The following is a 27985-nucleotide window of genomic DNA, read 5'->3' on the forward strand; positions in this document are numbered from 1 at the left end:
TATTTTAAAATCTGTTTAGCCAAACCCTTCCCAAACTTAAGTTTTGTTTTGTTTTGTTTTTAAGAAAATAAATAACAAAGGTGATAGTTCTGTATCTCAGCTCTCTGAGAACTCTGGGCTGTTGCCATTTTTTTAGCCACTTTTGTCATTTTGTGTTTATTATTGGTAGAATTATGCTTTAGATGGTATGTCTTCCTTGATAACATTACAAATTCCATCAAAACTCCTTGGTCTTGCTCAGTAATTGTCATATAAATTTAGTTAACTAGAGGCCCAAGTGGATGAATGCCTGGGCAAACCATGTGAACCCTTGGGTGGGTTTTGCACTCAAGAGTTGGTAAAATTGAACTCTTGAGTTTAGGTAACTATTTAGGTCAAGGAATGGGCAGCAAATGCATCCTTCAACTGATCAGACAGGAAATTTTGACATAAGAACTCTGACACAACATTGTTTTCAGTCTACCCCGGATTGCTCTCTAGTAGGCCACAGTCCAGCTACCTTCAGGTTCAAACAAACAAACCAAAAAGCAAACTTTGGTCATGCTTGTTTCTGGGAAGGGTTTTACTGCGTTACCCTGATCATTGATTAATAACCGTAATCATGAGAAACTTAGGCACGATAGCACTGTTTGAAGTAAAATGTGATGTGGGGGCAGCAGCTCCGTGAGTGTCAGCTCTGCATTTGGCAAGTGGTTTTGAAAATCAGAATCCCAAGGGAACAGTACCCTGTCACCAGTCTCCATCTCAGTTGAGGCAGCTACTTGAGGAATAAGGCCACTTCAGGTTATTCAAGCAGAAGCATTTCTTTCTGGGGGAATGGGGCAGGGTGAGGAATGAGTTGCTGGACCTTGGATTAGTTTGCTGGTTTTAGAAGCAGCCAGTGATGGAACTAGAGAGTAGATGGATAAAAGTATAAAGGACTTGCTTTTATGGTAGGTTTTCTGTGCTTTTATGGTAAAATGTTTTAAATGCTCCTTTTCAGGCTAGCCAGATGTATCAGTGTACAGATGACTATTCCGTTTCCCTCACTGACTATACTATAACATTAAAATGGGTTAAAGAAAACAAACCTCTGCTTTTTGCTCTATGAAAAGTTATCAGTCCATAAGATTCTAAGCTGTGTGTTGACTCCGACTCTGAAAATGCACAGCCCTGCTCTGGATACCTTCTCTGGAAAGTAGAGAGCTTCTAATGTGTATGGTACATTGCTGAGCTCTCTCATACATTCCTGGCAGACTTGCCCAAATCTTCAGATGGGCTGAGTTGTACAGTACCTTCTCCAAATATGGGATCTGAAACAACTACTACATGGATAGTGGTGATATATTAATTTTCAAAACTGTAAAGTAAATGTGGTCTCTAGTCCTAGGTTTGTGGTGTGTTCATTTGTGTTAACATATAGGAAAGGGACACCGACTTGATGGTTATGGGGAGTGTACCTTGATGTGTGTGCAGGGGTGAGAAGTGCTAAATTGTTAATGGCTTTTCATTTAGGGGTGAGTCATGTGGTGAGTGGCCTAATCAGAAAAATGAAGGAGCAAAGATGTAAGCTTCATCCAAGCAATGCACAAGGTTTTGTAACTTTTTTTTAATCAGGTGTTGTAAAATTTGTGCATGGCCTTTTTTTGTTGTTGTTGCTTAGTAACTGGTAGAGGAGAAAAGATGAGGGAAAATAACCTCAGCTTTGCTAACCAATCAAGTATATAGCTGGGGAGTAAACTCTGACTGGCTTAACGTGTTGAAAGATCCTATCCTTTATAATAGTCACCCCATCCTGCAATCTTCCACGTAGAGGAATTACATTGTTGTATTCTAGTAATTCACTGTGATTTATAACAAACCAGTGATGTCATTCTATTGTGCACTTTTGTCAAACCATTTACATGACTTTAATAAACATAGTGAACTTGCTGACTGCACCAGAGGCCTGTTAGTGATTTATATATTGCATGACATTTTCTATTTGAGTTTGACATGTAGAATCATTTTTAATTTCGTGGTAACTGACAGTCCTAATAGCCCAGCTAATTTGAAACTAACAATATTGCTGTGTAATAGGAAAAAATGGTGTTTGTGTTCAGTAAATGTTTGAAAAAAAAAAACTGCCTTGAAGTGTGTGTCTTTATTGTTCAGTGTTGAGATGATCTTTTGTTGAATTCATTTTTAAAAAGTTGTGAAAGTTACATACATGTGCATGGGGAAAAAAATTCAGAGAGTTAAGAAAAATTCAAATAGTAAAAAAAAAGTTACTTTTTCATCTCTCTCTGCCTGCCATTTGGACTCTTCAGAGGGTACTCACTAGTTTTTTGAGTAGCTTCCCAGAATTTTATGTGTATATATGTGTATTTTCTCCTTTTTTTTTCCTTTAATGCAAATGGACTTTTAACTTTCCTATGCTATTCTGCATCTTGTTTTCATTTAATATATCTTGGACAGTTTTTCATTTTGGTATGTATAGATTTTTTTTTTTTTTTTTTGGCGGTACGTGGGCCTCTCACTGTTGTGGCCTCTCCCGTTGTGGAGCACAGGCTCCGGACGTGCAGGCTCAGTGGCCATGGCTCACGGGCCCAGCCGCTCCGCGGCATGTGGGATCTTCCCAGACTGGGGCACGAACCCGTGTCCCCTGCATCAGCAGGTGGACTCTCAACCACTGCGCCACCAGGGAAGCCCTGTATAGATTTTTAAAAAAACAATTTTATAGCATTTAATTATACGGATGGACTTAAAATTTATTTAACCAGGGCTTAGTGTTGGATTTTTAGGTTTTCAGTTTACTGATATTCCAAATACTGCTTCAGTGAACATCCTTATATACTGTATTCAGAGAACAAATTCATTTCTAGCTCTGGAACTTCTGGTTTAGTGACTGTTTAAAATCTTGACAGAGGTGATCCAGTTGCCTTCCATCTCCCTACATCCTTATTGACATCAAATATTATCTAATCATTTAGTTTTTGCCAAGATGATGGAAATGGAAAATATTTCATGGTTCTGATTTGTGTTCCTTGATTATGAATGAGGTTGACATATATTTACTGACCTTTTTTCTTTCTTTTGTTTGCTTTTGGGTTGTGGTCTTTTTCTTGCTACGTGTTAGAAATTCCTTGCAAATTTAAGGAAATTTTCTGTCGTGTCACAGTTTGTAGTTTGTTTTTTGACTTTTAGTAGTTTTTATATCTATTGAATTTTGTATCTTGTCAAGTTGTCTCCATTCCAAGTTCATATATCTTTTTTACCCATGTTCTCTTCTAGTGCTTTTATGGCTTTTCCCTCCCACTTCTCTCTCCCCTCCCCCCCCCCCTTGTTTTTCCTCTTTCTTCTCCACATTCTTTCCTTCTCGTCTTCTTTGGTTTAAATCTTTTATCTACCTGGAATTTATTTTGATTAAGGATCCAGCTAGCCAAGAACTCTCTTATTTTCCACTGATATGAATCATAAATTCCCATAAAGTAATTGGATCTGTTTCTGGGTTCTCTCTTCTATTCTGTAGACCTGGCAGTGTGGTGGAACCCTGAGGAATACTGTCTGGGTTCTTTCCATCACTTACTAGCTCTGTGACCTCGATCCAAGTCGCAGTTTCTGTACATTGGGACAATAATATTACCTAAGTTGTGATGAGCAAGTGAGAGAATTAAAACGCTTAATGTAGTGCTTAAAACAGTGAAGTGCCTGCTAAATGTTAAGTATTAATAAAAGTGGGGCTGATGTTTCATTTGTCTTTTTTCTCTAACCAGAAAGTTTATTTTTAATAAAGGTCTTGCAAATATCTTCCTTTTTTTTTATCATTAGTTTGTTTGTTTATATTGTAGAGAGGAGCCTTTCTTCCACTGTATATGCTTCTAAATGTTAATGTTTTGATATAGGCATTTTAATGGATTTCCCTTTTTTTTTTTTTTTTTTGGTGCGCGGGCCTCTCACTGCTGTGGCCTCTCCCGTTGCGGAGCACAGGTTCCGGACGCGCAGGCTCAGCGGCCATGGCTCACGGGCCCAGCCGCTCCGCGGCATGTGGGATCTTCCCGGACCGGGGTACGAACCCGTGTCCCGTGCATCGGCAGGCGGATTCTCAACCACTGCGCCACCAGGGAAGCCCTCCCTTTTAAAAAAAATTTTTTTTTCATTTGCTTCATTTGGATGTCCCAGATACACTAATCATCGTTTACAGGTAATGATGATTTTGCTTTCTCATTTCCAGTATTCATACCTCATATTTCTTTCTTTTACCTAATTACAATAGTTAAGATTACCAGAAGGGTATTAAAGGGTGGTACTGGAGCACATCCTCCACACGTTTGCATTCAAATTTAGATTTAGTGAGTCCCTTTGTAGAGATCTGAAAAAATCATTTAGGGCAACTCTGTCACTTCATAGTTGAGGATACAGGCTCACAAAGAAGCGACTTGGCCATCCAAGGTTGCACAAGGACCAAGTGTCAGAGCCTGAGGTAGGCTCTGAGTTTACTGACCCGCTGAACAGTGCTCTTTCACTGTAAGACTCTCACACCAGTACCAGAGAAGCTCATCTTAGCATTTCTGCCAGATCTGTGCCTGGCAAAAATATCTGACTGGACTGCAGAAATCATCCAAATTCTAAATCATCTTTTTTTTTTTTTCCCTGTATTTCAAGTAATGTCTGCTGTATTAAAGTAACAGATGTCCAGACAAAAGAAAATGCTGGCAGTAATATATTTCATCAGATACCTGATCTAGAAAATTTCAGTATGAGATGCAAATTTCAGGTAGCTCACAAAATCTTAGCTTTTTGGCAAGCTTAGACAAAATTATATATTCTAATTTGCCTGTGATTTGTAAATTTGGTTTGCTCAGTTCATCCGGAGAACAGAACTGGGGTTTGCTCTGGCCTCAACCAGTAGGAAGAAACAGTTGGAAATTCCTGTTTATCGAGCACCTACTGTATGTCGGGCACTATATCAGGGATGTGAATACAAAAAATAAGAATCATGGTCCCTGTCCTTGATAAGCTTCTTGTCCAGCTAGATGTCTCTATTTGAAATCTGATTTTCTATTTTTTCCTCAAATTTTAATTTTGAAAGTTTAAGATGTTACTTTTGAACGCTGGCTTGGGCCATCTTCTGAAAACGTTTCAGAAAACTTTACCATCATCATTTTTAATATAGTACCAGGGAGACAGGAACAAAGAACATGCACAACTGATTAGAAAGGATGAGTCCTTAAGGAATGGTGCCCCCATCTGCTTAAAAAAAATATTTTTCTGCTCATACCCTACTTTGAGCCTTGTGAGTCTGCTAGGTACATTTTAGCCTATATCTTATTGAAGTTTCAGAGGCCAGGTGCCAGGCTTGTAACCCTCCCTTCAAGCTACACCAGCAAAGCTCCTACGTTCCGGTTTCAGTTTTTGTTTGGAACATGCTGTCCTACTTTAGTGTGATGTCAAAGCTAACGGAACAGACAGTGACACAGAAGCACTCTGCAGATTTAATGTGGGCGATTAAGCTTGACTGTCCTCTGATAGGGATCTAGTTGACATTAATAGTAATATAAGGATAATTTGGGGGGATTTTTTTTTAAAGGTAAGAAGTAGTGCAGAATAAAGGGCAACGTGACATTAGCTAAAGGTAAAAACAAAGGTCAGTGTGGTGAAGACAGGACCATTCACTACTAATGGCTGTATTAAGTCAATCACCCAAGGCATATCTGGTGGAGAAACTTGGCCACTTCATGTTTGGGGTGAGGTGTGGTTGCAGTGAGTCATATGCCAGAAAAGAAGCATGATTAAGCCAGCTTCTTCGATTACAGGCTGCCTGGCATCTTAGGGCTTAAAGCCAAGAGTCTCGTGTCTTATTTTGGGAGAGTATGGATGCTAAAAGCTCTTGAATACTGATGGAGACAGCAACTTGTCTTTTATAGACCTCTAGGAAAGGTCTCAGAGAAGCTCTCCCACATTTCCTGGGAAAGAATTATTCTCCTCTCTCTCTCTGTTGTGTTTGTATTAGCCCCCTTCACCTGATACCCATCTTGTTAAGAAGTACCACCTTTCTTAACAAAAGGAAGGCCCAGAAACTCCACTGTTGGCACTGGAAGGACACCCCTTGGGGGGTTTTTACCGATGACTGCTGCCACCAAGATAGGCTAAAGGGCAGCTGAGAAAGGCCATGCTGTAAGAAACTGATGTTGAAGTCTAGAGAATAACAAAATCTTACGGCTCTAGATTTCTGGTTCTATAATTTTAATGTGCTTAAAATTACCTCACAGGAACTGGATCTGTGAGGTCTGGGGTAGAATGTCATCTGAGGTTCTGATTTAGGTGGCCCCAGGACCGCACTTTGAGACGCTCAGCTCTGGATAGATACTCCGCTTTAAGAGGCACACCCTGCCCTCCGAGCTTACACGCCCACACCATCTGACACCAGAAAGAAGCCGCACTCTTACCTGAATTTCTCCTTTTCAACTCTTAGCTGGCCGGAACTGAGGGACAGCACAATTGATGTCCACTTCCCTGCAGAACACCGGATGATGGCGCAAGGGCCTGAGGCCTCTCTCAAAGCTACCCAAGGTCTGCCCCTCAGCTCTTGTATCTTCTCTGCGGGCCGGCGCCCCTTGCGCATGGGGTCTAACAATGTCACCATGTCAGAATCAACATGGGACCCCCCGGAACATCTTGCACATCTCAGTTCACAACTCCCTGTTGGAGGTCCTTTCCCTCTACTAGACAGTGAGCCTAGAATTTAAAAAATCCTGACAGTCCACGGAGCAGATTCTAAAACCGCCTTCTGCTGGTAGTTTGGTTTGCAGTCAGGCCCCGCCCCAGGCATGTTTTCCTCCTGCGTGCTCACCTGCCGTGGAATTGCTTTAGTATCACGAGGCCATCTGGAAATCAGCGCAGCTGTTTTGAAGTAGTGTCTAGGATGGGCCGATAAGGCTTCTAAAAGGCTTTTTAAGTTGGTTATGCTTCATGTTAACACTCTTGAGTTCACTCCTTAGCTCCATCATAAATAATTACACTTAACTACCAGACAGAGAGCATTGCTAAGAACTCCCATCTATGAACCATAATATGAATTTTCATGTTGATTTGAGGTTGCGTTTTGGACAGCTTGCCACCAAATGCTAAAAATGCTAAAAATGCTTCAGAGGCTGCCCCCCGCCCGGACATTAGCAAATGTGCCCCCAACTCAAGAACTGGGTGATCTCCTGTAGCAAATTCCACTCTGGAGACTTGCCGCAACGAGAAAGTCTTCTAAACTGCAGGCGGGAGCCAAGTAAACCTGAACAGCATTACGATGACAACACAGTTCCCATTACTCAGCACAGAAGGCCACTTGTGCACGTAAACCCCTTTTTTGTTGTTCGCTTTCTAGCCTACATATTCACCTGCCTGTTGACCTCAACGCTCAGCACACTGGAGTCGCCAGGGGAACTCTGAAACACAAACGATGCCCTGGCCCCTCTCCCAACCAATTAAGTCTGACTCCCGGGGGTGGGGCCTTGTATAGGTAGCGTTTAAAGCTTCCAGGTGATTCTAATGTGCAGCCAGGCCTGAGAAACGCTGCTCTAGCACGAGGCTTTGCTCCATGTAAAATGTATCTTCTCTGCTTGCCCTACCAGCACATTTAAGGCCAGCCATGGACATTTATACCCCAGAGCAAATAATTTCAGAAAGGGAGAACTGATAAGAGAGAGAGGAGAGCGACACAGTGCAAGGGCTGAAGGCCTTGAAGATACAAACAAGCCTCCCATTTTTTCCACCTTTTGACCATTTAGTTGTTCTTGGCCTAGGGTAGGGGAGGACATGGAGGGACTATGACCTCCTGGGGATAAAGGCTGCCTCTGAGTCCAGGGGTTGCAATTCGGTGACCTCTGGGCTGCATCTGACCTGCAGATGCATTTTGTTTGGCCTGCACTGTGGCTGCACATGGCAGATTTTAAAAATGTGAATGCCAATCTCTGAAAGTCTGGTTTCACATGAAAGCATTCTCAGAGTTGACGGCGTTTGACAGAAAGACTTGGTGCCAGACCAAACAATGCCCTTTTGGGTGTGGGGTCATTGATTCTCCTTTAGCCAGACTACACCATTCATGAGGGTAGTGACGCAAATGAAATACAATTTTAAAATGTTACCTTCTGATTTTGGTTTCACCATTTGAGAAAAAATATTCCCATAAAGAGTGACGAGTGACTTCATGTCAATTCCTTCTAATCCTTCACGAAGCCCTTCTAAGGCTGGGCTAGAACGACAGTCTGGCTTGAGAGACAGCAGTCCTGGGATTAGTCTGGATTTTGCTGTGACCTGGGGCTCTCTTAACTTCTCTGGTTCTGAGCGTCCTCATCTATGGGGGAACAGGACCAAATAATTTCTAAGATTCTACTGGCTTCTCGAGATTCCAAAGGCATGAGAATAGAAGGGAGACAACTAATTTTAAGAGTAGTCTGTGGGTAAAGGTGAAGAAACTAGAAGTCAGGGTCTGAAAGTTAGCACTGAGATGCCAGCCTAGAGAAATCTGGGAGGCCTTAGAGGAAAGAGCAGGAACGAAGGGGTAGAAGCTACAGTGACATGTGGGTTTCAACCATCTAAACTGGCCAAAGATGGAACAGGTGGGCTTGGGAGGGAGGGAAAGAGGGAGGGAGTGCTCCATCACTGGATATGTCCATCCCAGACCAGGCAGCCACTGGGAGGGGATGTTGTGGGGAGCAAAGGGTGGACAAGTCCCTTCCAAACATCTAGAGACAATGGGAAAGAAGCAGGGATCCCCTCATCCACCTCCTGTCCTCAAAGAGTGTGGCTCACTAGGACATGCTCTGCCCACAAAAGGGATGGCAGCCTCTTAGTTGTTTTTAAACACTGTATTTTTAAAAATTTCTTTAAAATATTTACGACAGTAAAGGTCGTACTATGTGACAGGGGACAGATGCCTTTGATGTATCCCCCCTTCATTCCTACCTCACAACAAAGTTAAGGCATAAATTACTCGGCTGGGCACCAGGCATGCCTCTTGTCCTCGGGGCGCTGTCATTGGTAGTACCACTTGTCCCACGGGCTGGCAGATCAGACATTTGCCACCAAGGCTGCAGAGGCTCCGGGGGTTCCCGCACCAGCTTTATCCAGTGCATTCCAGGGAGGACTCCTCAGCACTGGTCCAGCCCTTCTCCCCCATGGGTGATGGGTGATGGGTGGTCGGAAGGGAGGGATGGGAGGCCGTGAGAGGCTGTGTGTGTGTGTGTGTGTGTGTGTGTCGGGAGGGGGTGATGCAGGGAGGGGAGGCCCCCCACCTCTACCCCTGCCCATGGCCTGCAGCCTTGCCATCGCATCAGGACAGGCTGCGGTGGAAGACGAAGTGGGACCGTGGAGCCTGGGGATTGCGTCATCCACACTTCCGCCAGGCTCCCAGGAACAAAAGCAGCAAGAGGGGTGGCAGCTGCAGGCCTGCAGCTGCTGAGAGCATGTTGGGAGGGGATGTGGGCGGTGGTCAGTGTGAACGCACGGTGGGGATGCGGGAGAGCCCGCCCACCTCCGCATCTTGGTGGGTGCCCGGTCTCCTAGGTCCCAGCTGCCCGTCCATCACAGTCTCCGCGTCCCAGAGCCTGTCTTCATCCAGGCCAATAGCTGTCACTGCTGGGCCCCTCAGGCAGGGGGCGCTCCGGGGACCTATCTCCGGCCTGGGGAAGGGGTGAGGAGACTCGGGAGCCATGGACAGCGTTGGGGTGGGAGGACAGCGCAGAGTGCAGATCTGCTGTCCCCTTAGGTCCCACTGGAACTAGAGGCCTGGAGAGGGCAGAGTGGGTTTGCATTTGTAGTCTTCCCCTCTGGGTTTCTTCTGAGCATGGGGTGACGACGAATTTCTAGCACCTTAGTGATGGGGGCAGCAAATGCCCCCACAGAGCCTGGGGGCGGCTTTGGGGTATACCTTGGGTGGGGGGGGGGTCCCTTTAAATCCCTAGGGATCTGTGTTGGAGGTACCATGGCTCCCAGTAGAACAGTCCCTCTTAAAACTGACTTGAGTTCTTTTCAGAGGGAGCAGACTTGGTCTCTCAGGAGATGAGGTCAAGTGCAAAGCGAGCCGGCGTCCTCTCCACCCCAGCTCGGTGGGCCACGGGCCTGCACACTGCCTGGGCCCGTGTCCTGGCCCCCATCAACTCTCAGCCTCCCCCGGAGCCTCACTCCAGCACTTTGGGGGTGGGGTCCAGGCCGGGCTCCCTCCTGCGCTTGGCACTTTTAAAGAAGCCGAGCTGTGGGAAGGCAAAGGGAGAAATCTCAGGGGTGGGCAGGGTGGACAGGGCCTGTCTCCCCTTCCTGCTCTCCCTTCACTCACTCTCTTAAGGCTTCTTTCCTCAGAAGCCTTCCCCGAATGCCCCAGCTCATGCTGCATATCTCCCCTACCACCGCCAGGCTGCACAACGGGCCACTTAATTGGTGACAGGGAGGCTGGAACCAAGTGGACGGAGCCTGTGTCAAGAGGCAAGCAGTCATGCTCTTTGACGCTGCCCTAGTCAACACCCCTCTCTGGGCCCCCTTCACCTCATCTATAACAGGAAGAGGCTGAGACCAGGGGTTCTTAGCCTGAGGCTCAGAGACAGAGCAGGGCTTTTGGGGGGCTTCTTAACAGTCTGACATGGTTGGAGACATTTTGTGGCTGCGTGTGCTTGCTTTTTTTCTGATCAGAGGAAGCCTAGCTTTCATTAGGTTCTCAGAGGGACCCACAAAAGGGTTGGAGCTGTAGGCTGAGTACCCTTTGGTGGCCCTAGCCCATCTGCCTGCTGTGGTGAGGAGTCGGCAAGTTCTGGGGAGGAGGCTGGGTGGGCCCCAGCTCCCACGCGGAGGAGAACATGGGGACTGGCCACAGAGCTCAGAGGCGGAGGCCCCAGGCCCGGACGGCCAGGATGCTGCCCCCCACCTGCACCCTGCGGGGGCCCTCACCTTCCACAGTGCCAGGACCAGCAGCGCCAGCAGCAGGAGGCCCCCCAGGGAGCTGCCCACGATGATCCAGATGGGGATCTGTGAGTCCTCTTGCTTGGAGATCTCAAATGTGATCTGCAAGGTGAGGGGTGAGGCCAGGTCAACAGCGCTACTGTTCTGGGGCCCAGGTGGTAGCCTGGGGAGGGGCAGGAGGGTAGGAGACAGCAGGCACCCGGTGGGAGAGCTGCATCCCCTTCCTCAGGGAGACGCTGAAGGGATGGGTTGCACCAGCCTGCTGAGAGGCCTCAGAGCTCCCAGCCCTGGTGCAGCAGACATCTGACTTAAGTGACCAAGTGATCCCACCTCCTCTTTGAGACGCTTTCTGCCTTGGGCCTGGGGCCACTCCACTCTCCCTGCTTTCTCCTTCTACCACATGGGACACTCTTTCTTGCTCTCTTTGCTGCTTCCTAAGTGTTGGTGTGTCCCATGGCTCTGGTGAGCTCGGGGCTGACTTATGGAGTAGGCACCGTGGGCACGGCGCCCAGGGTCCATGGTGCTTTTAGGGGTCCACAGAAGTGTTCTAGTTTCTTATAAAGTTAGAATAAAAAAATATAATCTTGTCTGGATTATATTTGTCTTTATACAGACCAAGTCAGAAAATAATGCTTTTTAAAAAAGTCTTGGTTATGGAGTAAGGCCCTGAAAGCAAAAGTGCCCAGGGCCGTGAGAGCCCTAACGCAGCCCTGGGGAAGCTCACTCAGTCCTAGGGCCGTAAGCATCTTTATGCCTGCTGATGCTTTCACATTGCCACCTTCTACCTGGACTCTCCACTGCATTCCAGACTCATATCCAACTGTCTACTCGGCCTGCCTGTCATCTTTAACAGGTCCCCAAGTAAACTCCTGATCTCACTCCTCACCCTCAAACCTGTTCCTTCAACATCTTTCCCCTCAAAGCAAATGGCAGCCTTGTCCTTCCTTGCTCTTGCTTCTTGTATTGGTCACTGACTGTCACTTTCACACCCAAGTGGACTCCGGCAAAGTCTATCTGCTCTACCTTTGAAACACCCAGAATGTGGCCACTCCTGCCACCACCAAGGCTACCTCTTTGGACTGAGCACCCTCATCTCCCACCTGGAGACCGCAGCAGCCACCTAGCTGCCCCTTTTGCTTATAGCCCCCTACAGTCTGTTCTTGGAATAGTAGCCAGAGGCAGGGGATTTATTCTCTGCTCTGCTCTGTCCTCCAGGTTTTCCCATCTTCCTCAGAGTGAAAAACAGAGTCCTTGTCCTGGCCTGCAAGGCCCTGCACCCTCCGGCCCTGCTTATCTCGCCGGCCTCATCTCCTCCTCTGCCCCTTGCTCTCTCTACTCCAGCCCTCAGCCACCCGGCTGCCAACACGCCCAGCACACGCCTGCTGCTGGGGCTTTGCATTGCTGTTTCTTCTGCTGGTGGGGCTCCCCCAACCCGCTTCGCTGCATGACACCACTGTATTTCTTCTAGTCTCTGTCTGCTGTCCCCTTATAGGCTTTCCCCAGTCTCCCTGTATAAAATAACACCCCTCGTCTCCACCCTTACGCACCTGCGTTTTTCTGGGCAGACCTTATCACCACTGACATTGTATGTATTTATGTTCGTTGACTCTTCCCCCCACCCCCATCTAGAGTGTCAGCTCCAGGGAGAGCAGGGGCTTTATCTATTTTGCTCACTGCTCTATCCTCAGTGCCTGGAACAGTGCCTGGGACAGAGCAGGAGCTCAGTCAACGCGCTGAAAGCCTGAATGAACGCACCCACGACAGCATGGCGGAGCCTTGGGCTATTCACCTTGAGGCAAGCCTGCTCCCCTTCCGCCTTACCTCACACAGCCTCCGTTTCCATATCTGAAAAATGGACGTGGGGACGCCCCTCACAGTGCTGTGAGGAGTAAGCAGGGTAACACGGCAAGTGTCTGTTGCGGTGCCCGGCACATAGGTAGGGCTCCACCAACAGCAGGTCCCTTCTATGCTCTTTCCATCCCTGAAGGCTGGGAGCTGGCTCTGCCTTCCCACACCAGCACCTCGCACAGAGCCAAGGCAACAGGGGCTTAAATTTTGGGTTGCTGGCTTTCTAAGAGAAGTGAGGCATCCAGAGCGTATAAGAGGAGTTTTTGGTGGTGGGAAGTGGGAGTGGAAGGAGAAATCACTTAAACTAGTAAATGACAAATGGACTAGTGCGGAGAAAGGGGTGGCCTGTGTGTGCGTGGGGTGTCTGTACCATGCCTCTTCTCGCGTGATTGCCTGGAAAATTCCCACATGTCTCTCAAGATTCAGGTCAAGTGGACCGTCTCCTCCAGAAAGCCTTCCCTGGACATGGCTTGCTCTGACCAACCCCCATGCCAGCACCTGTGCTCTCCCCCAGACTGCACCCACACTTCGTTGTCCTCGCCCCCTTGTCTGCCTAATTCATCTGGGGGGTGAGCCTGAGTCACAGGATGAACACCTGACAAATGCTGAAGAAGGAACAAATAAAACAGCTCCTCGGGTGGATCTGCTGAATGCTGCCCCGGGCTTCTGTGCCGGCTCCCCCTCCGCCTGGCACACCCACACGCTGTTTGGGATCGACGTGTGTGTTTTATGGAGGTCTGGCTTCCTGACCAGTCCCATTTTGCTCTCCAGTGTCTCCTGGGGTGGGGCTGGTGGGTGACTGCGCATCTGGTACAGGACGCTCACCCGGAGCCCAGGCCAGGGCTGGGGATGTGGCCAGTGGAGGGCAGCAGCGTCCCACGCCCGAGACGCCCGGCTCCTTCCAGAGGACCCGCCTTTTTTTCAAGACCCAATTTCTCATTTTCCCAGAGAGCACCACAGGGAGCCTCACCCCTTTCCTAGACCCTGATTCAAGCCAGTCTGAGCTGAGACAGTCCAGTTTTACTCAATTCAAAAAGAGTTCCAGTTCAGAGAGAGCTCGAGTCCCTCGGTCTTCACAACTTCAGTTCGCAGCAGACTTCATTAGATTTGAGGCGCGGATGCATGGGGAGGGGAGGTTGGCTGGCCGTTCTAGGCTGCCAGCCTGCCGAGACCCAGCCTCGCCGCCCTGAAGCAGGTGGGCAGGCAGGCAGGCCTGGGTTGTACTTCCACTTCCTCTAGTGCAAAACACGCAGGTGTCCCTCCTTCTTCGCCTCCGGGGGCTGTTGAGGTGCAGCGCTTGGTGCCCCCGAGGGACAGCGCCAATGCCTATTTCTGGCCCTGTTCTCCCCAGTTTTGCCCCTAACAGCCTGTTTGTCTTGATTTTCCCTCACCTCTGATGCTGCACTAACTGCTGGCAGGCCTGTCCATCTCTCTCCTGCAGGGGGCGTAGGAAGACTCTCGGGGAAGGGGCTACCCTTCCCCAAGCTGGCCTGGCCCAGGCCCAGGTCTGCAGGGTTCCCAGTGCTCACCTGGCGGCTGGGATCCTCCTCGCGGAAGATGAAAGGGCTGTGGAACTGCCTCTGCAAGGCTGCGTGGACTGTGATTCTCATCAACTTGTACTTGAGCTGTGTAATCAGAGGCCTTGTCAGGTTCTGGCCCCTCTCCCGGGGGAGACTCCCCAGCACCTGCCTCCTCCAGCCTGGCCCCCGGGGCTCTACTTACTGCTTTTAGGGACCTCAACCACAGGTTCCCCAGCAGATGGAAACTGATTTCCTGGTTGGGGGCCAGCCTCACATTGCAGTTGATGGAAACTACATCAGCGTTGCTGTGATTCTGAAAGAGAAGGTGGGTCTTAGGGTGAGCAGGGGCTTGGCCACCAGAGAGATGGCTCAGCTGCCCAGCTTGACCAAGTGGGGTTTTGTTCCTGAGGTAGGAGGGGCAGAGGACAAGGAAGAAGGAAGGGGATGGGGGTGGAAGACAAGGTAAGGACGGTATATCCGATGCTCCACTTGAAGTTGTGCATAACTGGGTGTATTTCAGGAACAGAACTTTGGGTCAACGTTAGGGCACCTATAAATGTCACCACCATACAAACGCGTTAAAGGGAAAATGATAGTATTACTGCAACAGATGCAGAAAAAAGCCTTTTATGAAATCCAACTTCTGTTTATGACAAAAACTCCCAGGGAATGTCCTGAATCTGAATAAGGGTGCTTATTTTAAAAAGCCTGTGGCAAGTATCACATTTAATAATGAAAAATTAAAAATAATCCCTTTAAAAGCAGGATCAAGACAAGACGGTCATCATTTCTGTTTACCATTGCCCTTACAGCCAGAGCAATAAGACAAGAAAAACAATTTAAAAGGATTGAGTGGTAAAACTAAAACTATCATTACTTGCAGATACCACCGTCCTAATAGAAAACCCAAACAAATCATCAAATAGTTAAGATTTATCAGGTTAAACTTACTTGTGTTGCTCCCTTGCAGCCACCTCACCCCACCCAAGTTCAAGTCTTCAGTAAAGCGCACTACACGCCAAAGATGCTTTGTGTGAGGCATTTGAAAATGAACAAAATGAAAATAGCTAAGATTTTTATTTGGGTAAGGAATAGTGAAGGCACGCTCAGAAATTGGTATGTGGGGACAGAGGCAGCCCTGGGAACAGAAACCTGGACACTAGCAGATGTCTTGGGGAGGGCCTCAGGAGTGGGAGCTGGGCTGCCTTCCATCTCTGGGGGCAGGGAGGCCCCAGGTGATGTGGTCAGTGTCTCCAATACAAGCCCCATGTGGTCTTGCTCCTTCCTCCTCCCTCTGCTTGTCCGTATCCTCCCGGCCCTTTTAGGCACAGGGGCAAGTCCACGACCCCTGCTTCTCTACTCGAGGTTGTCTGCTCCACCGTCCCTCACTTGACACGTATCCCAGCCTCGCTACTTGGCTTCTTTACACTCAATCCCATGTCTCCTGTGAGATGGTGAGCTCACTAAGGGCAAGAAGTATCTTTTTCTTATTCTGTGTCCTTTCAGTTTGAGGTTGGGACATAGAGGTGCTCGACAAGCTCTTCTGGACAAACTACTGGACAAGGAGCTCAGGCAGCCCCTTCTCCTCGTCCCCCGGGGCTCTTGGTGCAGGAGACACTCACCAGCTGTGGGGCACGACTCAGGTCCTCCTCCGTCGGGGCGTGCCGGTACTCAGTGCTGTTCCCCCAGATGTTACAGGACGTGTTTGCCTGCACGAGGACACACGCAACCAGCCTCACCACCAGCACTGGCAGACTCGGCGTCCCGGACACGGTCCTCTCTCCTCCTCTGCCCAGAGAAGGCCCGGCTGGCCCTGGGCTCGGGAGAAGGAGCTGAGGTCTGGGGACTTGGGGGCACACCTAGGGATATGTTTGTCCCCTCCCCTGTGCTGGCCCCCCGGGGCATGGGTACCTGGTCAGCGAGGAAGCCCTTCAGCAGCAGCAGCCGGTTGCCACCCCTGGTTGCGATGGGAACAGTGAACTTCATTATCACCCCGTGGATGGGGAACAAGCCCAAGTTTTGGATCTGTGGCCAGAGTGGGGGGAGGTGTCAGTACACCCAGCAGCAGTTGGGGGGTGGAGGACGAGGCTCACGGGGCGATCCCCCCAGCCAGGCCCCTTCAAGCCCCCTGGCTTTTTCACTGTAGATGCTCCAAAGCTCTTCCAGATCTCAGCGGGGGGCTACAGGATGAAACTGCATGAAAGCTGAAAGGGATGGGCTCCTGGAGGCTGAGGATGGGTCACTCAGGGGCCACCAGGCTGACAGCAAGGGTTACTTCCCTTTTCACCCTCTCTTGGCTGTGGTGCTGGTGGCCTCCCTGGACAGAGGTCGGGGTGGAGGTGGTGACAACAATTCCTTTATTGTGAGAAATAATCAGTAACTGATGCAGGATGTAAATAGTGAGCGTGTGTTGGTTCACATTCTAGCCGTGACACATTTGGTGTCAGAGCCACAGGGATCACAAATAGGGCTTTGGAATCAGAAAGCCTGAGCACATAACCTGGGGCTGCCGCCACAGATGAGCCGTGTGGCCTTGGGCAGGTTACTACATCTCTCTTGGATGAGCCACTGAGGCATCTGCATGTTTCCAGCTGTCTGCCTGCTCCCAATTCTCACTCAGCAGTTCAGGGCTGGGGAGATCTTGGGGCACACTGTGGCAGAGACTCTAAACTGCTTCCTAATTCTCCTTCTTCCTCCTTCCTTAGTGACAGAAAGCAAGACAAAAAGGCATATTTCCTAGCCTCCCGGACAGCTGAATCACACCGTTTTGGACAATGAGAAGTAATTGGAAGTGCAAGGAACTGTCAGGAGGTTTCTTAGTAGGCAGGGGTCTGGTCTGCTCTTCTCCCCTTCCTTCTTCCTGGAATGAGAACGTGATGGCTGGAGCTGCAGCCACCTTGGACTATGAGGTGAACTTGATAGGCTGATGATTGCATGTTGAGGATGGTGGAACAGACACAAGGAGACCCAATCCCGATGACTCTGTAAAGCTGCCAACTCTGGACTTCTTTTATGGGAGAGAATAAACCCCAGGGCATTTAGACCACTGGTTTTTTTTCATACTTTAAAAATTATAAGCAGCTACACCTAATCTTCACTGACACGTCCTCGCAGTTCAGCCCCATAATTTTCCAGATGAGGACTGAGAGCCCCAGAGAGGGGAAGGGACTTGCCTAAAGTCACACAGTGAATGGGTGGCAGGGTTGAGGCTGAACCCCAGGCGCTAGCAATGATTCCAGATTCCTCCCCTCCCAGATGGGGGATCCTCAGCTCCTGTCTTTCGCTGTCTGCTTGACTCCCTTCCAGACTAACCTTGAAAACACAGTTGAAGGGAGGCCCAATGCCATGGTATCTCTCCAGCGAGCTGTTGGGCTTGACCTCGTAGTGGCTCAGGCTGCTGCTCCTGCAGGGACAGAGGACAGGGTCGCCATGAGCTCAGTCAGTGTAGGCTAGATGGATAAACGAATGGAAGAGGGTGTGGGCATGCACCCGCCTCCCCCTAGACCACAGCAAATACGTTTCCTCTTGTGTCCCTTGGGAGTGCTGTGTTGGGAAGGATTCTGAGGCTCAGTAGGAATAAACTCTGAGATCAATTAGCAATGTCTGCCTCGTGTGTGGGATGGCCATGAACCAGAAGAGCAAGTTATTTGCCACCCCTGCCCTTGCCTCCTGCCCAGGGGCATGACCTCTTTTGATCATGAACTTGCCCACTGTGCAGCGTTCCAGCCTCTAGTGGTGGCCGTGGGAGGGCCTGAACTTTCTGTCTGTTTGTGGTTACCTTCTGACTTCTCTGCCCTCCTGGGAGCTCTCAGGGGGCACACTGGGGACCACTGGCAGACTGAGGTGGGTGGGCGGTGGGAGCAGTCTGCCCTGCAGGGAGAAGCATTTTCTCACTGATGCTATTTAGAATTGCTAGTGCAAAGTGGTAATGAAATGCAGATGGACTTTTTAGCAGGTTTGACTATTTTAAAATTCTCTGCAGACCATTCCTCCGCTTATAGCCTGCACCTGGGGTGGATACTGCCTGCTGCTCCAGCCCTTCCCCTCCCCCACTGCGGGGAGCTCCCTGGGGACCAGGTCTGTATCTCTTCTTCCTCCATGTTGATGCCACCTCCCCTCCATGGACAAGGCGGGTGCACTCTCAAGGGGCATACCCGGCTGCTTCCCATAGTCCCTCAGCACGAGGGCCCTGGGGCCGCGGCCCACCTGGTGAAGAGCACGTCAGCCTCATACTTGAGGTGCAGGCGTAGGAGGGCCGTGTTGTCTTCCTTGGTGCTCTCTTCTTCGTCACTGTCACTGCAAGGAGAGCCGGCAGCGCCTGTGGTCAGGAAGGGACAGCCCTCCCTCCACCCAGCTCAGGGCAGCAGGGGGGTTCCAAGTCGGGCTGAGAAGCAGCATCCCCGTGCGTCTAGGTCTGCTGCACCAGAGCAGCCAGCCAGCAGGGTCATCAGAGGTGTCTCCCAGGAGGGGAAGGGCCGGGGAGGCAGGGGACCTGGAGACCTCAGCTTTCCCTGCCCTCTTTCTGGGTGCAGCACATCTGGGCTGGAGGCTGGGAGGACGGCGCCAGCTTGGTCACAGCGGCCTGTGTGCCCTCCTCATCTGTCAGATGGGCAAATCCTATGCTACCTACCCCCCGCCCCCCGCCCCGGGAGATGATGCCTCCAGGGCAAGGGTCTGCCCAAGAGAGGGGAAGAGCATGAGGAATTCACAGCAGAGCATTTACTGACCCTTGAGCCGACCCCCCGTGAGCTGACTAGGGGTGCGCCAGCTCCCATGGGGGCTATGCTGCCTTGAAAAGGCTGGAGAGTGAAATTCAGAGGCATTAGAGGAAGTTTTGTTGAATATGCTTCCCTTCGCTTCTGAGCACCGTGAACTACCGGAGCAGATCATTTAGACATAAAAAAGGTGTGATTTCTGCTCATGACATACACTGTTTGAGTTCCTTCGGAAACCTTACCCCAGATAGGTGCTTAGTTAGAAAAGGGAGATCTGACACACACAGATGCCCAGTGTCCCCTGCCTATATATGCCTAACTCACAAACACCCGCCAGCACCCACACTGCCAAGGACACTGCAGGCAAGGGCGTTCATGGCCCTGTGAGAACAAACTGCTTTCTAAGAGGGAGGCCTTAAGGTATCAACACATCTTACAAACTTCTCCTCGTGTCAAGTGAGGATTCCACCAGAGTGCACAGTCTGGCCAACTATACCTGGATACACGCGCATGCTGCTGTGTTGACCCCCAGCACTCCTGTGACGGCTGACTGGTTTGCGCATGGGTGTGTGTGTTGGAATGTTGGTGCTTGGTTTGCCTGCAGTGTTTATTTCTCAGTGTGGAGAAGTTCTCAGGAGGGTTTATAAGGCTCCAGCCAGAATTCCTCCTCACCTCCGTGTGTTTATTACTGACATGGGCGATTCACGGTGTCAACCTACAGCAAGCTGCCTCAGGGAGGCCTGGGAGACAGACAGACAGACAGACCCACATAGAGTAATGAAAGGTCTTTTAAAATTGGAAGTTTCCAAGGGGAGAGAAGTGACCAGGACATAAAGAGCACTGGATAAGGAGTAGGAAAACTAGTTAGCGCCCAACTGTACTATTTACATGCTGTGTGTTGTTGGGAAATTCACTCAACCTCTCTGAGCTTTCCTCTTCTAACCTGTAACTTGGGAGGTGGGGTGGGGTGGGGAATAAGCCCTGCTTTGCTTGTCTTAAGGCGCTGCTGTGAGGACTGACTGAGATATTACGTGCATAGTACTTTATAACTGTAGGGCTTTTAAATAATTGCTATATAAAATGCTGTAGAAAGCTGAGGGTATTATTATTTATATCCAAGCTGCCCAGGAACGAAGAATGGCAGCAGCACAGCAGGCAGCAGGTTGGCCCGCACTTGGGGACTGACCCAGGGCCCTCCCAGGCAGGGCAGCGATGGACAAGGCTTGGCGGGGCATTTGGTGTGGGGAGGGGCAGTTCCCAGCAGCAGAACAGGGCCCAGGAGTAGCGAGCAGGGAGGGAGAAGGAGCGGACAAGCCCTGACCTGCCCGCTGTGAGCTGGATCTCCATGTGGTGCAGGAAGACCGATTTGCTGAACTCGAAATCGAGACGGAAAGCCACCTACAAGGAAGAAGTCGCTGGAGCCGGACTGGCTGGGAACTGCCTGTCTGAGCGCTGCCCACACCAGCCCTGGCCCGCCCCTCCCAACCCCTGCCCTTTTGGTGGGCCCTGCTGGCAGGGAGTGGGCTGGGGGAGGGAGGACCAGGTGCTGGAGTACTGTGAGCTGAGCTCAGGGGCCATGGCGGGAAGCAGCCGAGGTCAACAGCTCCCCTGCTGGGGCTTCTCGGCTGTGAGGCCAGCCCTCCGCCCTCTCCCTTTTTGTTTTTAACTACAGGCAACCAGAAGACTGCAAATCCAACTTCAGACTCTTTCTGCAGGAAGTTCTGGGGGGCACTTGATGGTGGGAAGGGGAGATGGCCATCAACATGCATCGCAGGAAGTGGGGGCCAGAATCTAGTGATAAGACCCCCTCATGCACCCCCCGTTCTTGCGTGTGAACAGGTGTGAGGCTGAGAAGGGTGAAGGCTGTCCCAGGCTACCCAGAGGCTAGTCACACACCTGTCTCCTTGTCCAGCGGCCCTCCCACCGCTCTGACTGCCCAGGTCCTGGTGCTTCCCTTGGCCTTCACCCAGGAGTAGGGCCTGGGTCCCCTGATTGTGCCCTTTGACATCTGACCCTCTTTGCTACCTTCTGCCCCACCTGGTGGCGCTACTGGGGCTTCGCACAGACCTCTCGTGCTCTTCCCAGGTCTGACCCTCACAGGGTTTCCCAAGGAGACCTGGTGGCAGGGGTGGGGTGTGGGGATGGCTACTCCTTGAGCGCTGCAGGATCGGGTGGGGAAGCTTGGGCTGTGTGCTGCTCCCCCTGGGTCTTCACCCAAGAGCTCCTGGGTGCGTCAGCGCCTCACCTCAAAAACCACAATCTTGACTTTTGTCGCACTGGGGAGGTTCTTTTGCCAGGAGCCCTAATCTCCCTCCCCCTTCTCCTCCCTTCCCCCCAGCCTTGCAGACCTTGCTCTTGGGAACACACTGCTGCTCTCTAGGTGGCCCCTACCTCAAGCTCCCCTCTGTCTGGTTCCCACTCTACAAGCAGCTCGGCCTCAGTCAGGTCTCCTCTTGCTCTAGAACCTTCAGGGTCTGCCTACTGCCTGGGGATGATGCGCAAACAGCCCCACGGTTTGGAGTCTACCTCTCCCATCCCTACACTCTTTTCACATGTACTTTTTTTTTTTTTTTTTTCACATGTACTTTTAAGCACATGGTAGGCGCTCAAGAAACGTTCGTTTTTCTTCCCATCTCTCCCCAGGCACAGCACCATGACAGAGGCTGGACATTCTAAAAACGGGTTAGGATACAGGACAGTGGGGTAAATGGCCAAGAGGAGGTGGGAGAGTGGCGGGTGGGAGTGGTAGGATTCCCCCTGAGGTGAGGGTCCTGGTGCTCTCCTGGGGTACGCTGTCAGCCCTGGGGATGGCTGGGTAATTGGGTCACTTGAAGGCCATTTCATGGGAGAAAAAACCAACCTACTTAAAAGGCGTCCTCAGGCCTCTCCGTCCCTCCCCAGTCCTGCGCGCTGTTCCCTTCCACTTCTCTTGCCTCCCCTGTGCCTCCCCGCCCCGCCCCGTTCCCTCCCCACACCACCCCAGCGCCAACCTTGGCCTTGGCCCGGAAGAAGGGGTAGCTGACATTGCAGACTTTCTTGTGGAGCCTCTTCTCCTCGTTCACACACTCGATGCTGCCGTCCGAGTCGTCCTGGGGCGATGGGGGCATCACGGGCACCAGTTAGGTGGGGTCCGAGACCCGGGTGGGGGGGCCACCCTTGCCCCTGGCCCCCCAACTGCCCAGGCTGAAGCTGCAGCACAGGTCACAGATCCTGGGACCACAGGGGCCCTGGAGGCTCGGGTGCGGCTTGGCTCCGGGTGCGGAAAGCGCAAAGCATGGTGGGAGCCCAGTGCGGGGGCGGAGGACTGGCTCCGCTGTGACGGGTCGTGGAGAGAGTGGGCAGGCGCTCACGTATATGATTTGTCATTCTCTCTGGATCAAGCCCAGAGGTGGGACTTATCATCCAGCTTACAGGTGGGGTCACTGAGCCCCAGAGACGGGAGGTAACTAGCGCAGACCACCAGCAAGTGGCTTCCTCCACTCGAGGTCCCTGCTGAGCTCCAGCTGTGAGCATCTCCCGGGCTGGGGATGGACGCTGGGGAGGTGAAGGAGCCAGGCTGCAGGCTAGCCCTACACACACCACCTGCCAAGTGTGTGTGCTCACGCGCCTGTGTGTGTACAGACACGGCCTTTCACAGAACACGTTTCCAAAGCCCTTCTGCGTCACAGAAACAAAATTCCATGATTCCTTCCCCCTAGGGTTATGAACAGGCACGAGGTTGGTCTTGGAAAGTTCAGGGCCAGGGAAGCAGGAAGAGATGGATGCAGGTTTGGGGCTCAGTTTCCCTTAAATACCCTAAAGCCAAACAGACACAAAGCCTCTGGGAGGAGAGGCCTTTGAAAGACCACCAGGTGGGCTGGTCGTCTTCACTCTGGGCCCTGGAACAGGACCTGGGCCTGACAGAGGGACTGACTTTGCACTGACAGCCCCTCCTTCAGGTCCTTTGCACTGAACTTGAAGTCTGTCTGAGGACACTAGGGGCCCACCGAGGGGAAAGGGAGGACACCGCAGGCAGCCCCCCTCTTTTCTCGGGGGCCTCACTCCACTCAGCTTCCCCTTCTGGCTATAAAACAGCTTGCGCGCGCGTGTGTGTGTGTGTGTGCGTGTGCGTGTGCGTGTGTGTGTGTGTGGCTGAGGAGGGGCCCGTCCTGCCTCTCTCCAGTCCAGTGAGGAAGGGGTGGTGGAGGTGAGGACAGAAGGGCACTGCTGGCTCTCCTATGCTGCACCCCAGGCTCCAGGTGGACACGGAGATCTGTGAGGACAGAGACTGTGTCTGAGGGGACCTGGGAACCCCAGTACACACACATGACAACGATGTCCTAGGATGATTCAACAGACATGCCTCGAGGGACTTCTCTGTGCCCAGCCCTGGGGACAGATGTGGCTGAGACAGGGCACTCACCCTCTGGGAGTTCAGGGTTATAACGGGGCAGCGCTTGCGCTCGACACTGATGATTTCCACAGAGCACACATAGGGCTGCGCCAGGGAGATGTGAGGGCCGAGGGGCCCTGTGTGGCCTTTTGGGGCTTCAGGAAGCCACCCCAGAGAGTGTGGCATGGGGACCATGCTCTCTCGTGAAACGTGGGCTCCGGAGCCAGCTGCTGGGTGGGAATCCCGCTTTGCCACTTGCTGGCTGTGTGGTCCTGTTCAGGCCACTTAACCCCTCTCTGTGCCTCAGTTTCTTCCTCTGTAAAGGGGGATACGATGACCGCCACCACCTCCTGGAGTTGTTGTGAGGGTGAAATGTAAGCAGGCGTTGTAAGGGGTTACCACGAGGAAGCAGGAGCTTCTCAGGAAATGAGGGAGGGGGTCTCAGGCAGGGGTCTGTGGTCGGTAGGGCCTTGGTGTGAAAGGGCAGGTGCGCTGGGAAACAGTGGGGGCCAGTGGGACTACCGGTGTTGGGGTGAGGGCAGAAGTGGCAGGTGTGGCTGGGGAAGCAGGAAGGGCCTTGAGTGCAACCACAAGGAGTTCGGGATCTGTTGTGAAAGCAACTGGGGATGATGGGAGGTTTTAAAGTGGGGAGAAATCGGTTCTGATTCTTGTTAGAAGGACTGTTGTGGAAAAGCCTGGAGGATGAACTGTAGGCAGAGGGTGTGTATGCACTAGTGTGCACATGTGCGGGTGTGTGTATGTGTGTGTGTGCCCCTAACAAGGGCCAAGGGCGCAGGCTGAAGGATATTCCTCTCCATGGTCTGAAAGGCTCAGACCACCCTCTCCCCATGTTTCTCAGCCCGGACTGCATAGTGACATCACCTGGGCAGCTTTAGAAGTGGACTGACCCAGGCCCCACCCAGACCACATCAATTAGAAAGTCCTGGAGAAGTCTGAACACAGGTATCTTTAAGCTCCCAGGTGATTCTAAAGTGCAGCCGGGCCCCCTACCTGGACCCCTCCTTTCCCACCTCAGCCCCTCCCCTGAGGCAGGCCAGGCAGGCCACCGAGGTCTTACCTTCTGGATCAAGCTAGCAAACTGCAGGTTTGCTGACTGTGAAATATTTAGGACTGTGCTGTAGGCGTTCTCGCCCTTGTTCTCCAGCAGGGCCTCCACTGCCACCCGCCGCCGTGTGCTCTCTATGATGAAAACCGTGGTGTCAAAGGACAGTGTGTACGCAGAGCAGTCCTGGGTAGGCTTCCTCAGCACCCTCTGGCAGTACTCCCTGTGGGAAAGAGACCAGCAGGAATCAGGCACATGGAATGGGGAATGCAGGGGTAGACCTCACTGGGCATGTATCACCTCTCCAATCAGCATGTTTTCCTTTTGGCTTTGGCTGCCTGGAAGCTCAGAGCTCAATATGGAGACAAGCCTGATTATTAGCCTAGATGGTTAGAATCTTTGCTTCTTCATCCTTCTACAAGGTTTGGATGTACTATTTCTATTTTTTATTTATTTTATTATTTATATTTTTATTGAAGTATAGTTGATTTACAATGTTGTGTTAGTTTCAGGTACAGCAAAGTGATTCAGACATATATATATATGTATACACACACACACACACACACACACACACACACACATACACACACACATATATTCTCAGATTCTTTTCCCTTATAGGTTATTATAAGATATTGAATATACTTCCCTGTGCTGTACAGTAGATCCTTGTTTTTTATCTATTTTTATATATAGTAGTGTTGTATTATTTCCATTTATTGTATATGTATCTTCTATCTAATCATTTCATAGTTGAATAAAAGCTGAGCATAAATTATTTAAAAATACATTACATAAATATGAAATAGGATCAGTATTTTTCCTTGTCTGCTAGTTTCTTTTTTTTTATAAATTTATTTTATTTTAATTTATTTTTGGCCGCGTTGGGTCTTTGTTGCCGCACGTGGGCTTTCTCTAGTTGCAGTGAGCGGGAACTACTCTTCGTGGCAGTGCATGGGCTTCTCATTGTGGTGGCTTCTCTTGTTGCGGAGCATGGGCCCTAGGCACGCGGGCTTCAGTAGTTGTGGCATATGGGCTCTACAGCGCAGGCTCAGTAGTTGTGGTGCACGGGCTTGGTTGCTTCACGGCATGTGGGACCTCCCTGGACCAGGGCTCGAACCCGTGTCCCCTGCATTGGCAGGCGGATTCTTAACCACTGCGCCACCAGGGAAGCCCTGTCAGTTTATTTCCTCCAGGGGATTGTGAGCACCCTACTCATCCTCTGCTAATCTCCTTAGTACTGAGCCCAAGTGGTCAGTCCATGGACCTTAGAAGTCATCTCGTCTGGGGGTTAGACAATGAACACCAAGAACTCTAGGTCCTCAGTCTCTACCTTTTATCTGTTTTATAGTGCAGGCTCCAAAGAAAGGATTCCTTTTCTAAACAAAAGTTTGAGGAGGTTGGATTAGACTAACAGTATTCATTTTACAGAGGAGGTCATTGAGGCCCAGAGAGGGCAAGGTATTTGCCTGAGGTCACACAGGAGTTAGAGGCAGAGCCTGAGCTAGAACCATGCTCCAAGTTCAGTGTTTGGTCCTCGCTGCCTAGGAGAAGCATGTGCAGGACTGTCATCCAGGGCCCTGGGAGGCTAGATCCACCAGCAGGGAAGGGAAAGGAGTCAGTGTGGGGGTGGGGAGAAGCCTACTCACATGGCTGTGGGCAGGTCACTGCGGGCGTCCAGCAGGAGGTCAGGGACACAGTGCTCATCCTCATTGCAGCCATTCCAGAAGGGTACCTGGGCCAGAGAGAGGGAGGTATGGGTGGCTGGATAGGGCACCCTGAGCTTCCAGCCCCCATCTCTGCTGTGGGCCATCCCTTATCTCCACAGCACGCCAGCTCCTCCTTCTGCGGCACTAGACACTGGCTTTGTTTTTTCTGCCTTTTTCACAGCACCATGCTGCTATTTCTCATGCTTTGGCATAGACAGTCCCTTCTTTGGAACATGGCTCAAAACTCAACTCCTCCCAGGTCCCTTTCAGTCCCTAGCTGAGCTGTTAGCACAGAACACCCACTTACCCAGTGCCAGTCAACACTGATTGATCATTTATTGCGGGGAGCAAGCTCTCTGTTACTGGGTATATAGGATGAGGAAGACACAGCTTCTGTTCTCAGCTCATGGGGAAGATGAGTGTGTGAACAAATAATTATAGTGTGAAATGTGCAAAAAAAAAAATCTGTATGAGGAATAGAAGAGGCAGAGGGGAGGAAACAGTTATTTTGGCCCATAGATGAGAAGGCTTCAGAGAAATGACAGTAGGTCAGAGTTCCAAAGGATGACTGAGTTAGCTGGATGGACCAGAGGGAGAGGGAAGTCTGGGAGGAAGGACGAGTCTGTGCAAAGGGCCTGAGGCATGAAGCAGCAATGGCAAGCTTGGGGAATGACGGCTGTTTAGTGTTGCTGTAGTAAGGGGTACAGGAGATGCAGAGATGGGCGGGGTCATGTCTTAACAGGGTCTTGGGGTCGTGTCCTCCCAGACCCACATATCGAAGGCTCCCTCTGGCTGCTGTGGGTGGATGGACTGGAAGGGTCAAGAGTAGAGGCAGAGAGACCACTAAGGACGCTGCTGCAATGTTCATGCAAGAGATGACGACGGTGTCGGTGTGGTAGTGTGTGTGTGGGGGGGGGTGGGGTGGGGAACAGGTTAGTAACCCCAGAGGTGAGAGCAGCAGGACCTGGAGTTCATCAGGACTAAAAGGGAGGAAAGGGTCCTGGATGTTGGCCAAGTTTCCTTTTGAGCGTCTGGAAGGGTGGCCGCACCATTCATTTATAAATGGAGGGGTTCAGTGGAGGGGATCAGTTTGGGGCACACTGAGTTTGAAGTGCCTGTGGCCCATCCAGGGAGAAGGGCTCAGCAGGTAGGTGGGTGTTCAAGTCTGGAGCTGAGGAGTGGAACTGTCCGCACCAGGAGCACAGCCTGAACCAGGGGAGGGGCGACAGGAGAGGCCAGGCGTACCTTATATTCACTAACTTCTCAGAGGGGAGCTCCCTGGCCCTCACTCAGATCCACGTGCTCTTATTTCAGACACGTTTCTATTAAGCCTGCCCCTGGGCTTCCCCATCACATGGTGGATTTGCAGCTCGAAGCAGCCAGCAAGGAAGACAGCAGAGCCATATAAAGGAGGGCAAAGCGAGGCATTCAATGCCAGGACGTAGCTCTAGACACTCTGGAAGCCCCTGGGGGCTTCTCTGTATTCTAGCACTTACGTTCATCTTGGTGATTTCAAGTCTCTGATGAAATACACCCCAGCCCGCCCAGCATACTGTTCAAGTGTGAAAACTATACAATAACCTTCAGAAAAATTTCTATCCACTTGATTACAAGGGATAATTTAACATGATAAGTAACTGTTACACTCAACTGTATGGAATGGCTCATTCTCCCAAGAGGCAAGATTTTATGGTACTAGAACAGTGCTGGGCATTGAGGAGAAGCTAAATAAGAATTTGTAGCAGAGAGATGGGAAGAATGTTTCTAATTTTCTGGGGGCTAGAAACCTATTTTAACAAGATTTTTAGACATTTAGCTGCTATCCAAAGCCCTTGGTAATATGCCCAGACTGA

General features: G+C 50.8%; 1 protein-coding gene across 2 annotated transcripts in view; it reads right to left on the reverse strand.

Moving 5' to 3' along the window:
* Nucleotides 1-8872: 8872 nt before the first annotated feature.
* The window catches only part of ITGA11 (integrin subunit alpha 11), a 124491-nt gene continuing 105378 nt past the window's right edge, over nucleotides 8873-27985 (reverse strand). The window contains exons 19-30 of one of the 2 annotated variants that reach the window (XM_082648660.1): nucleotides 26073-26158; nucleotides 24436-24643; nucleotides 21976-22074; nucleotides 20307-20383; nucleotides 18477-18566; nucleotides 17583-17673; nucleotides 16182-16295; nucleotides 15893-15979; nucleotides 14473-14583; nucleotides 14280-14375; nucleotides 10891-11004; nucleotides 8873-9738 (exon numbers count right to left, since the gene is read on the reverse strand). In XM_082648660.1, coding sequence (XP_082504786.1) covers nucleotides 9715-9738; nucleotides 10891-11004; nucleotides 14280-14375; nucleotides 14473-14583; nucleotides 15893-15979; nucleotides 16182-16295; nucleotides 17583-17673; nucleotides 18477-18566; nucleotides 20307-20383; nucleotides 21976-22074; nucleotides 24436-24643; nucleotides 26073-26158 — 1197 coding nt within the window. In that variant the 3' untranslated portion in view covers nucleotides 8873-9714. Of the gene's footprint in view, nucleotides 10203-10890; nucleotides 11005-14279; nucleotides 14376-14472; nucleotides 14584-15892; nucleotides 15980-16181; nucleotides 16296-17582; nucleotides 17674-18476; nucleotides 18567-20306; nucleotides 20384-21975; nucleotides 22075-24435; nucleotides 24644-26072; nucleotides 26159-27985 lie in introns of both variants that reach the window. The other variant, XM_082648661.1, reaches the window with a different exon arrangement.

The sequence above is a fragment of the Grampus griseus genome (assembly GCF_964374135.1).
Source record: "Grampus griseus genome assembly, chromosome: 2".
NCBI classification, from domain to species: domain Eukaryota; kingdom Metazoa; phylum Chordata; class Mammalia; order Artiodactyla; family Delphinidae; genus Grampus; species Grampus griseus.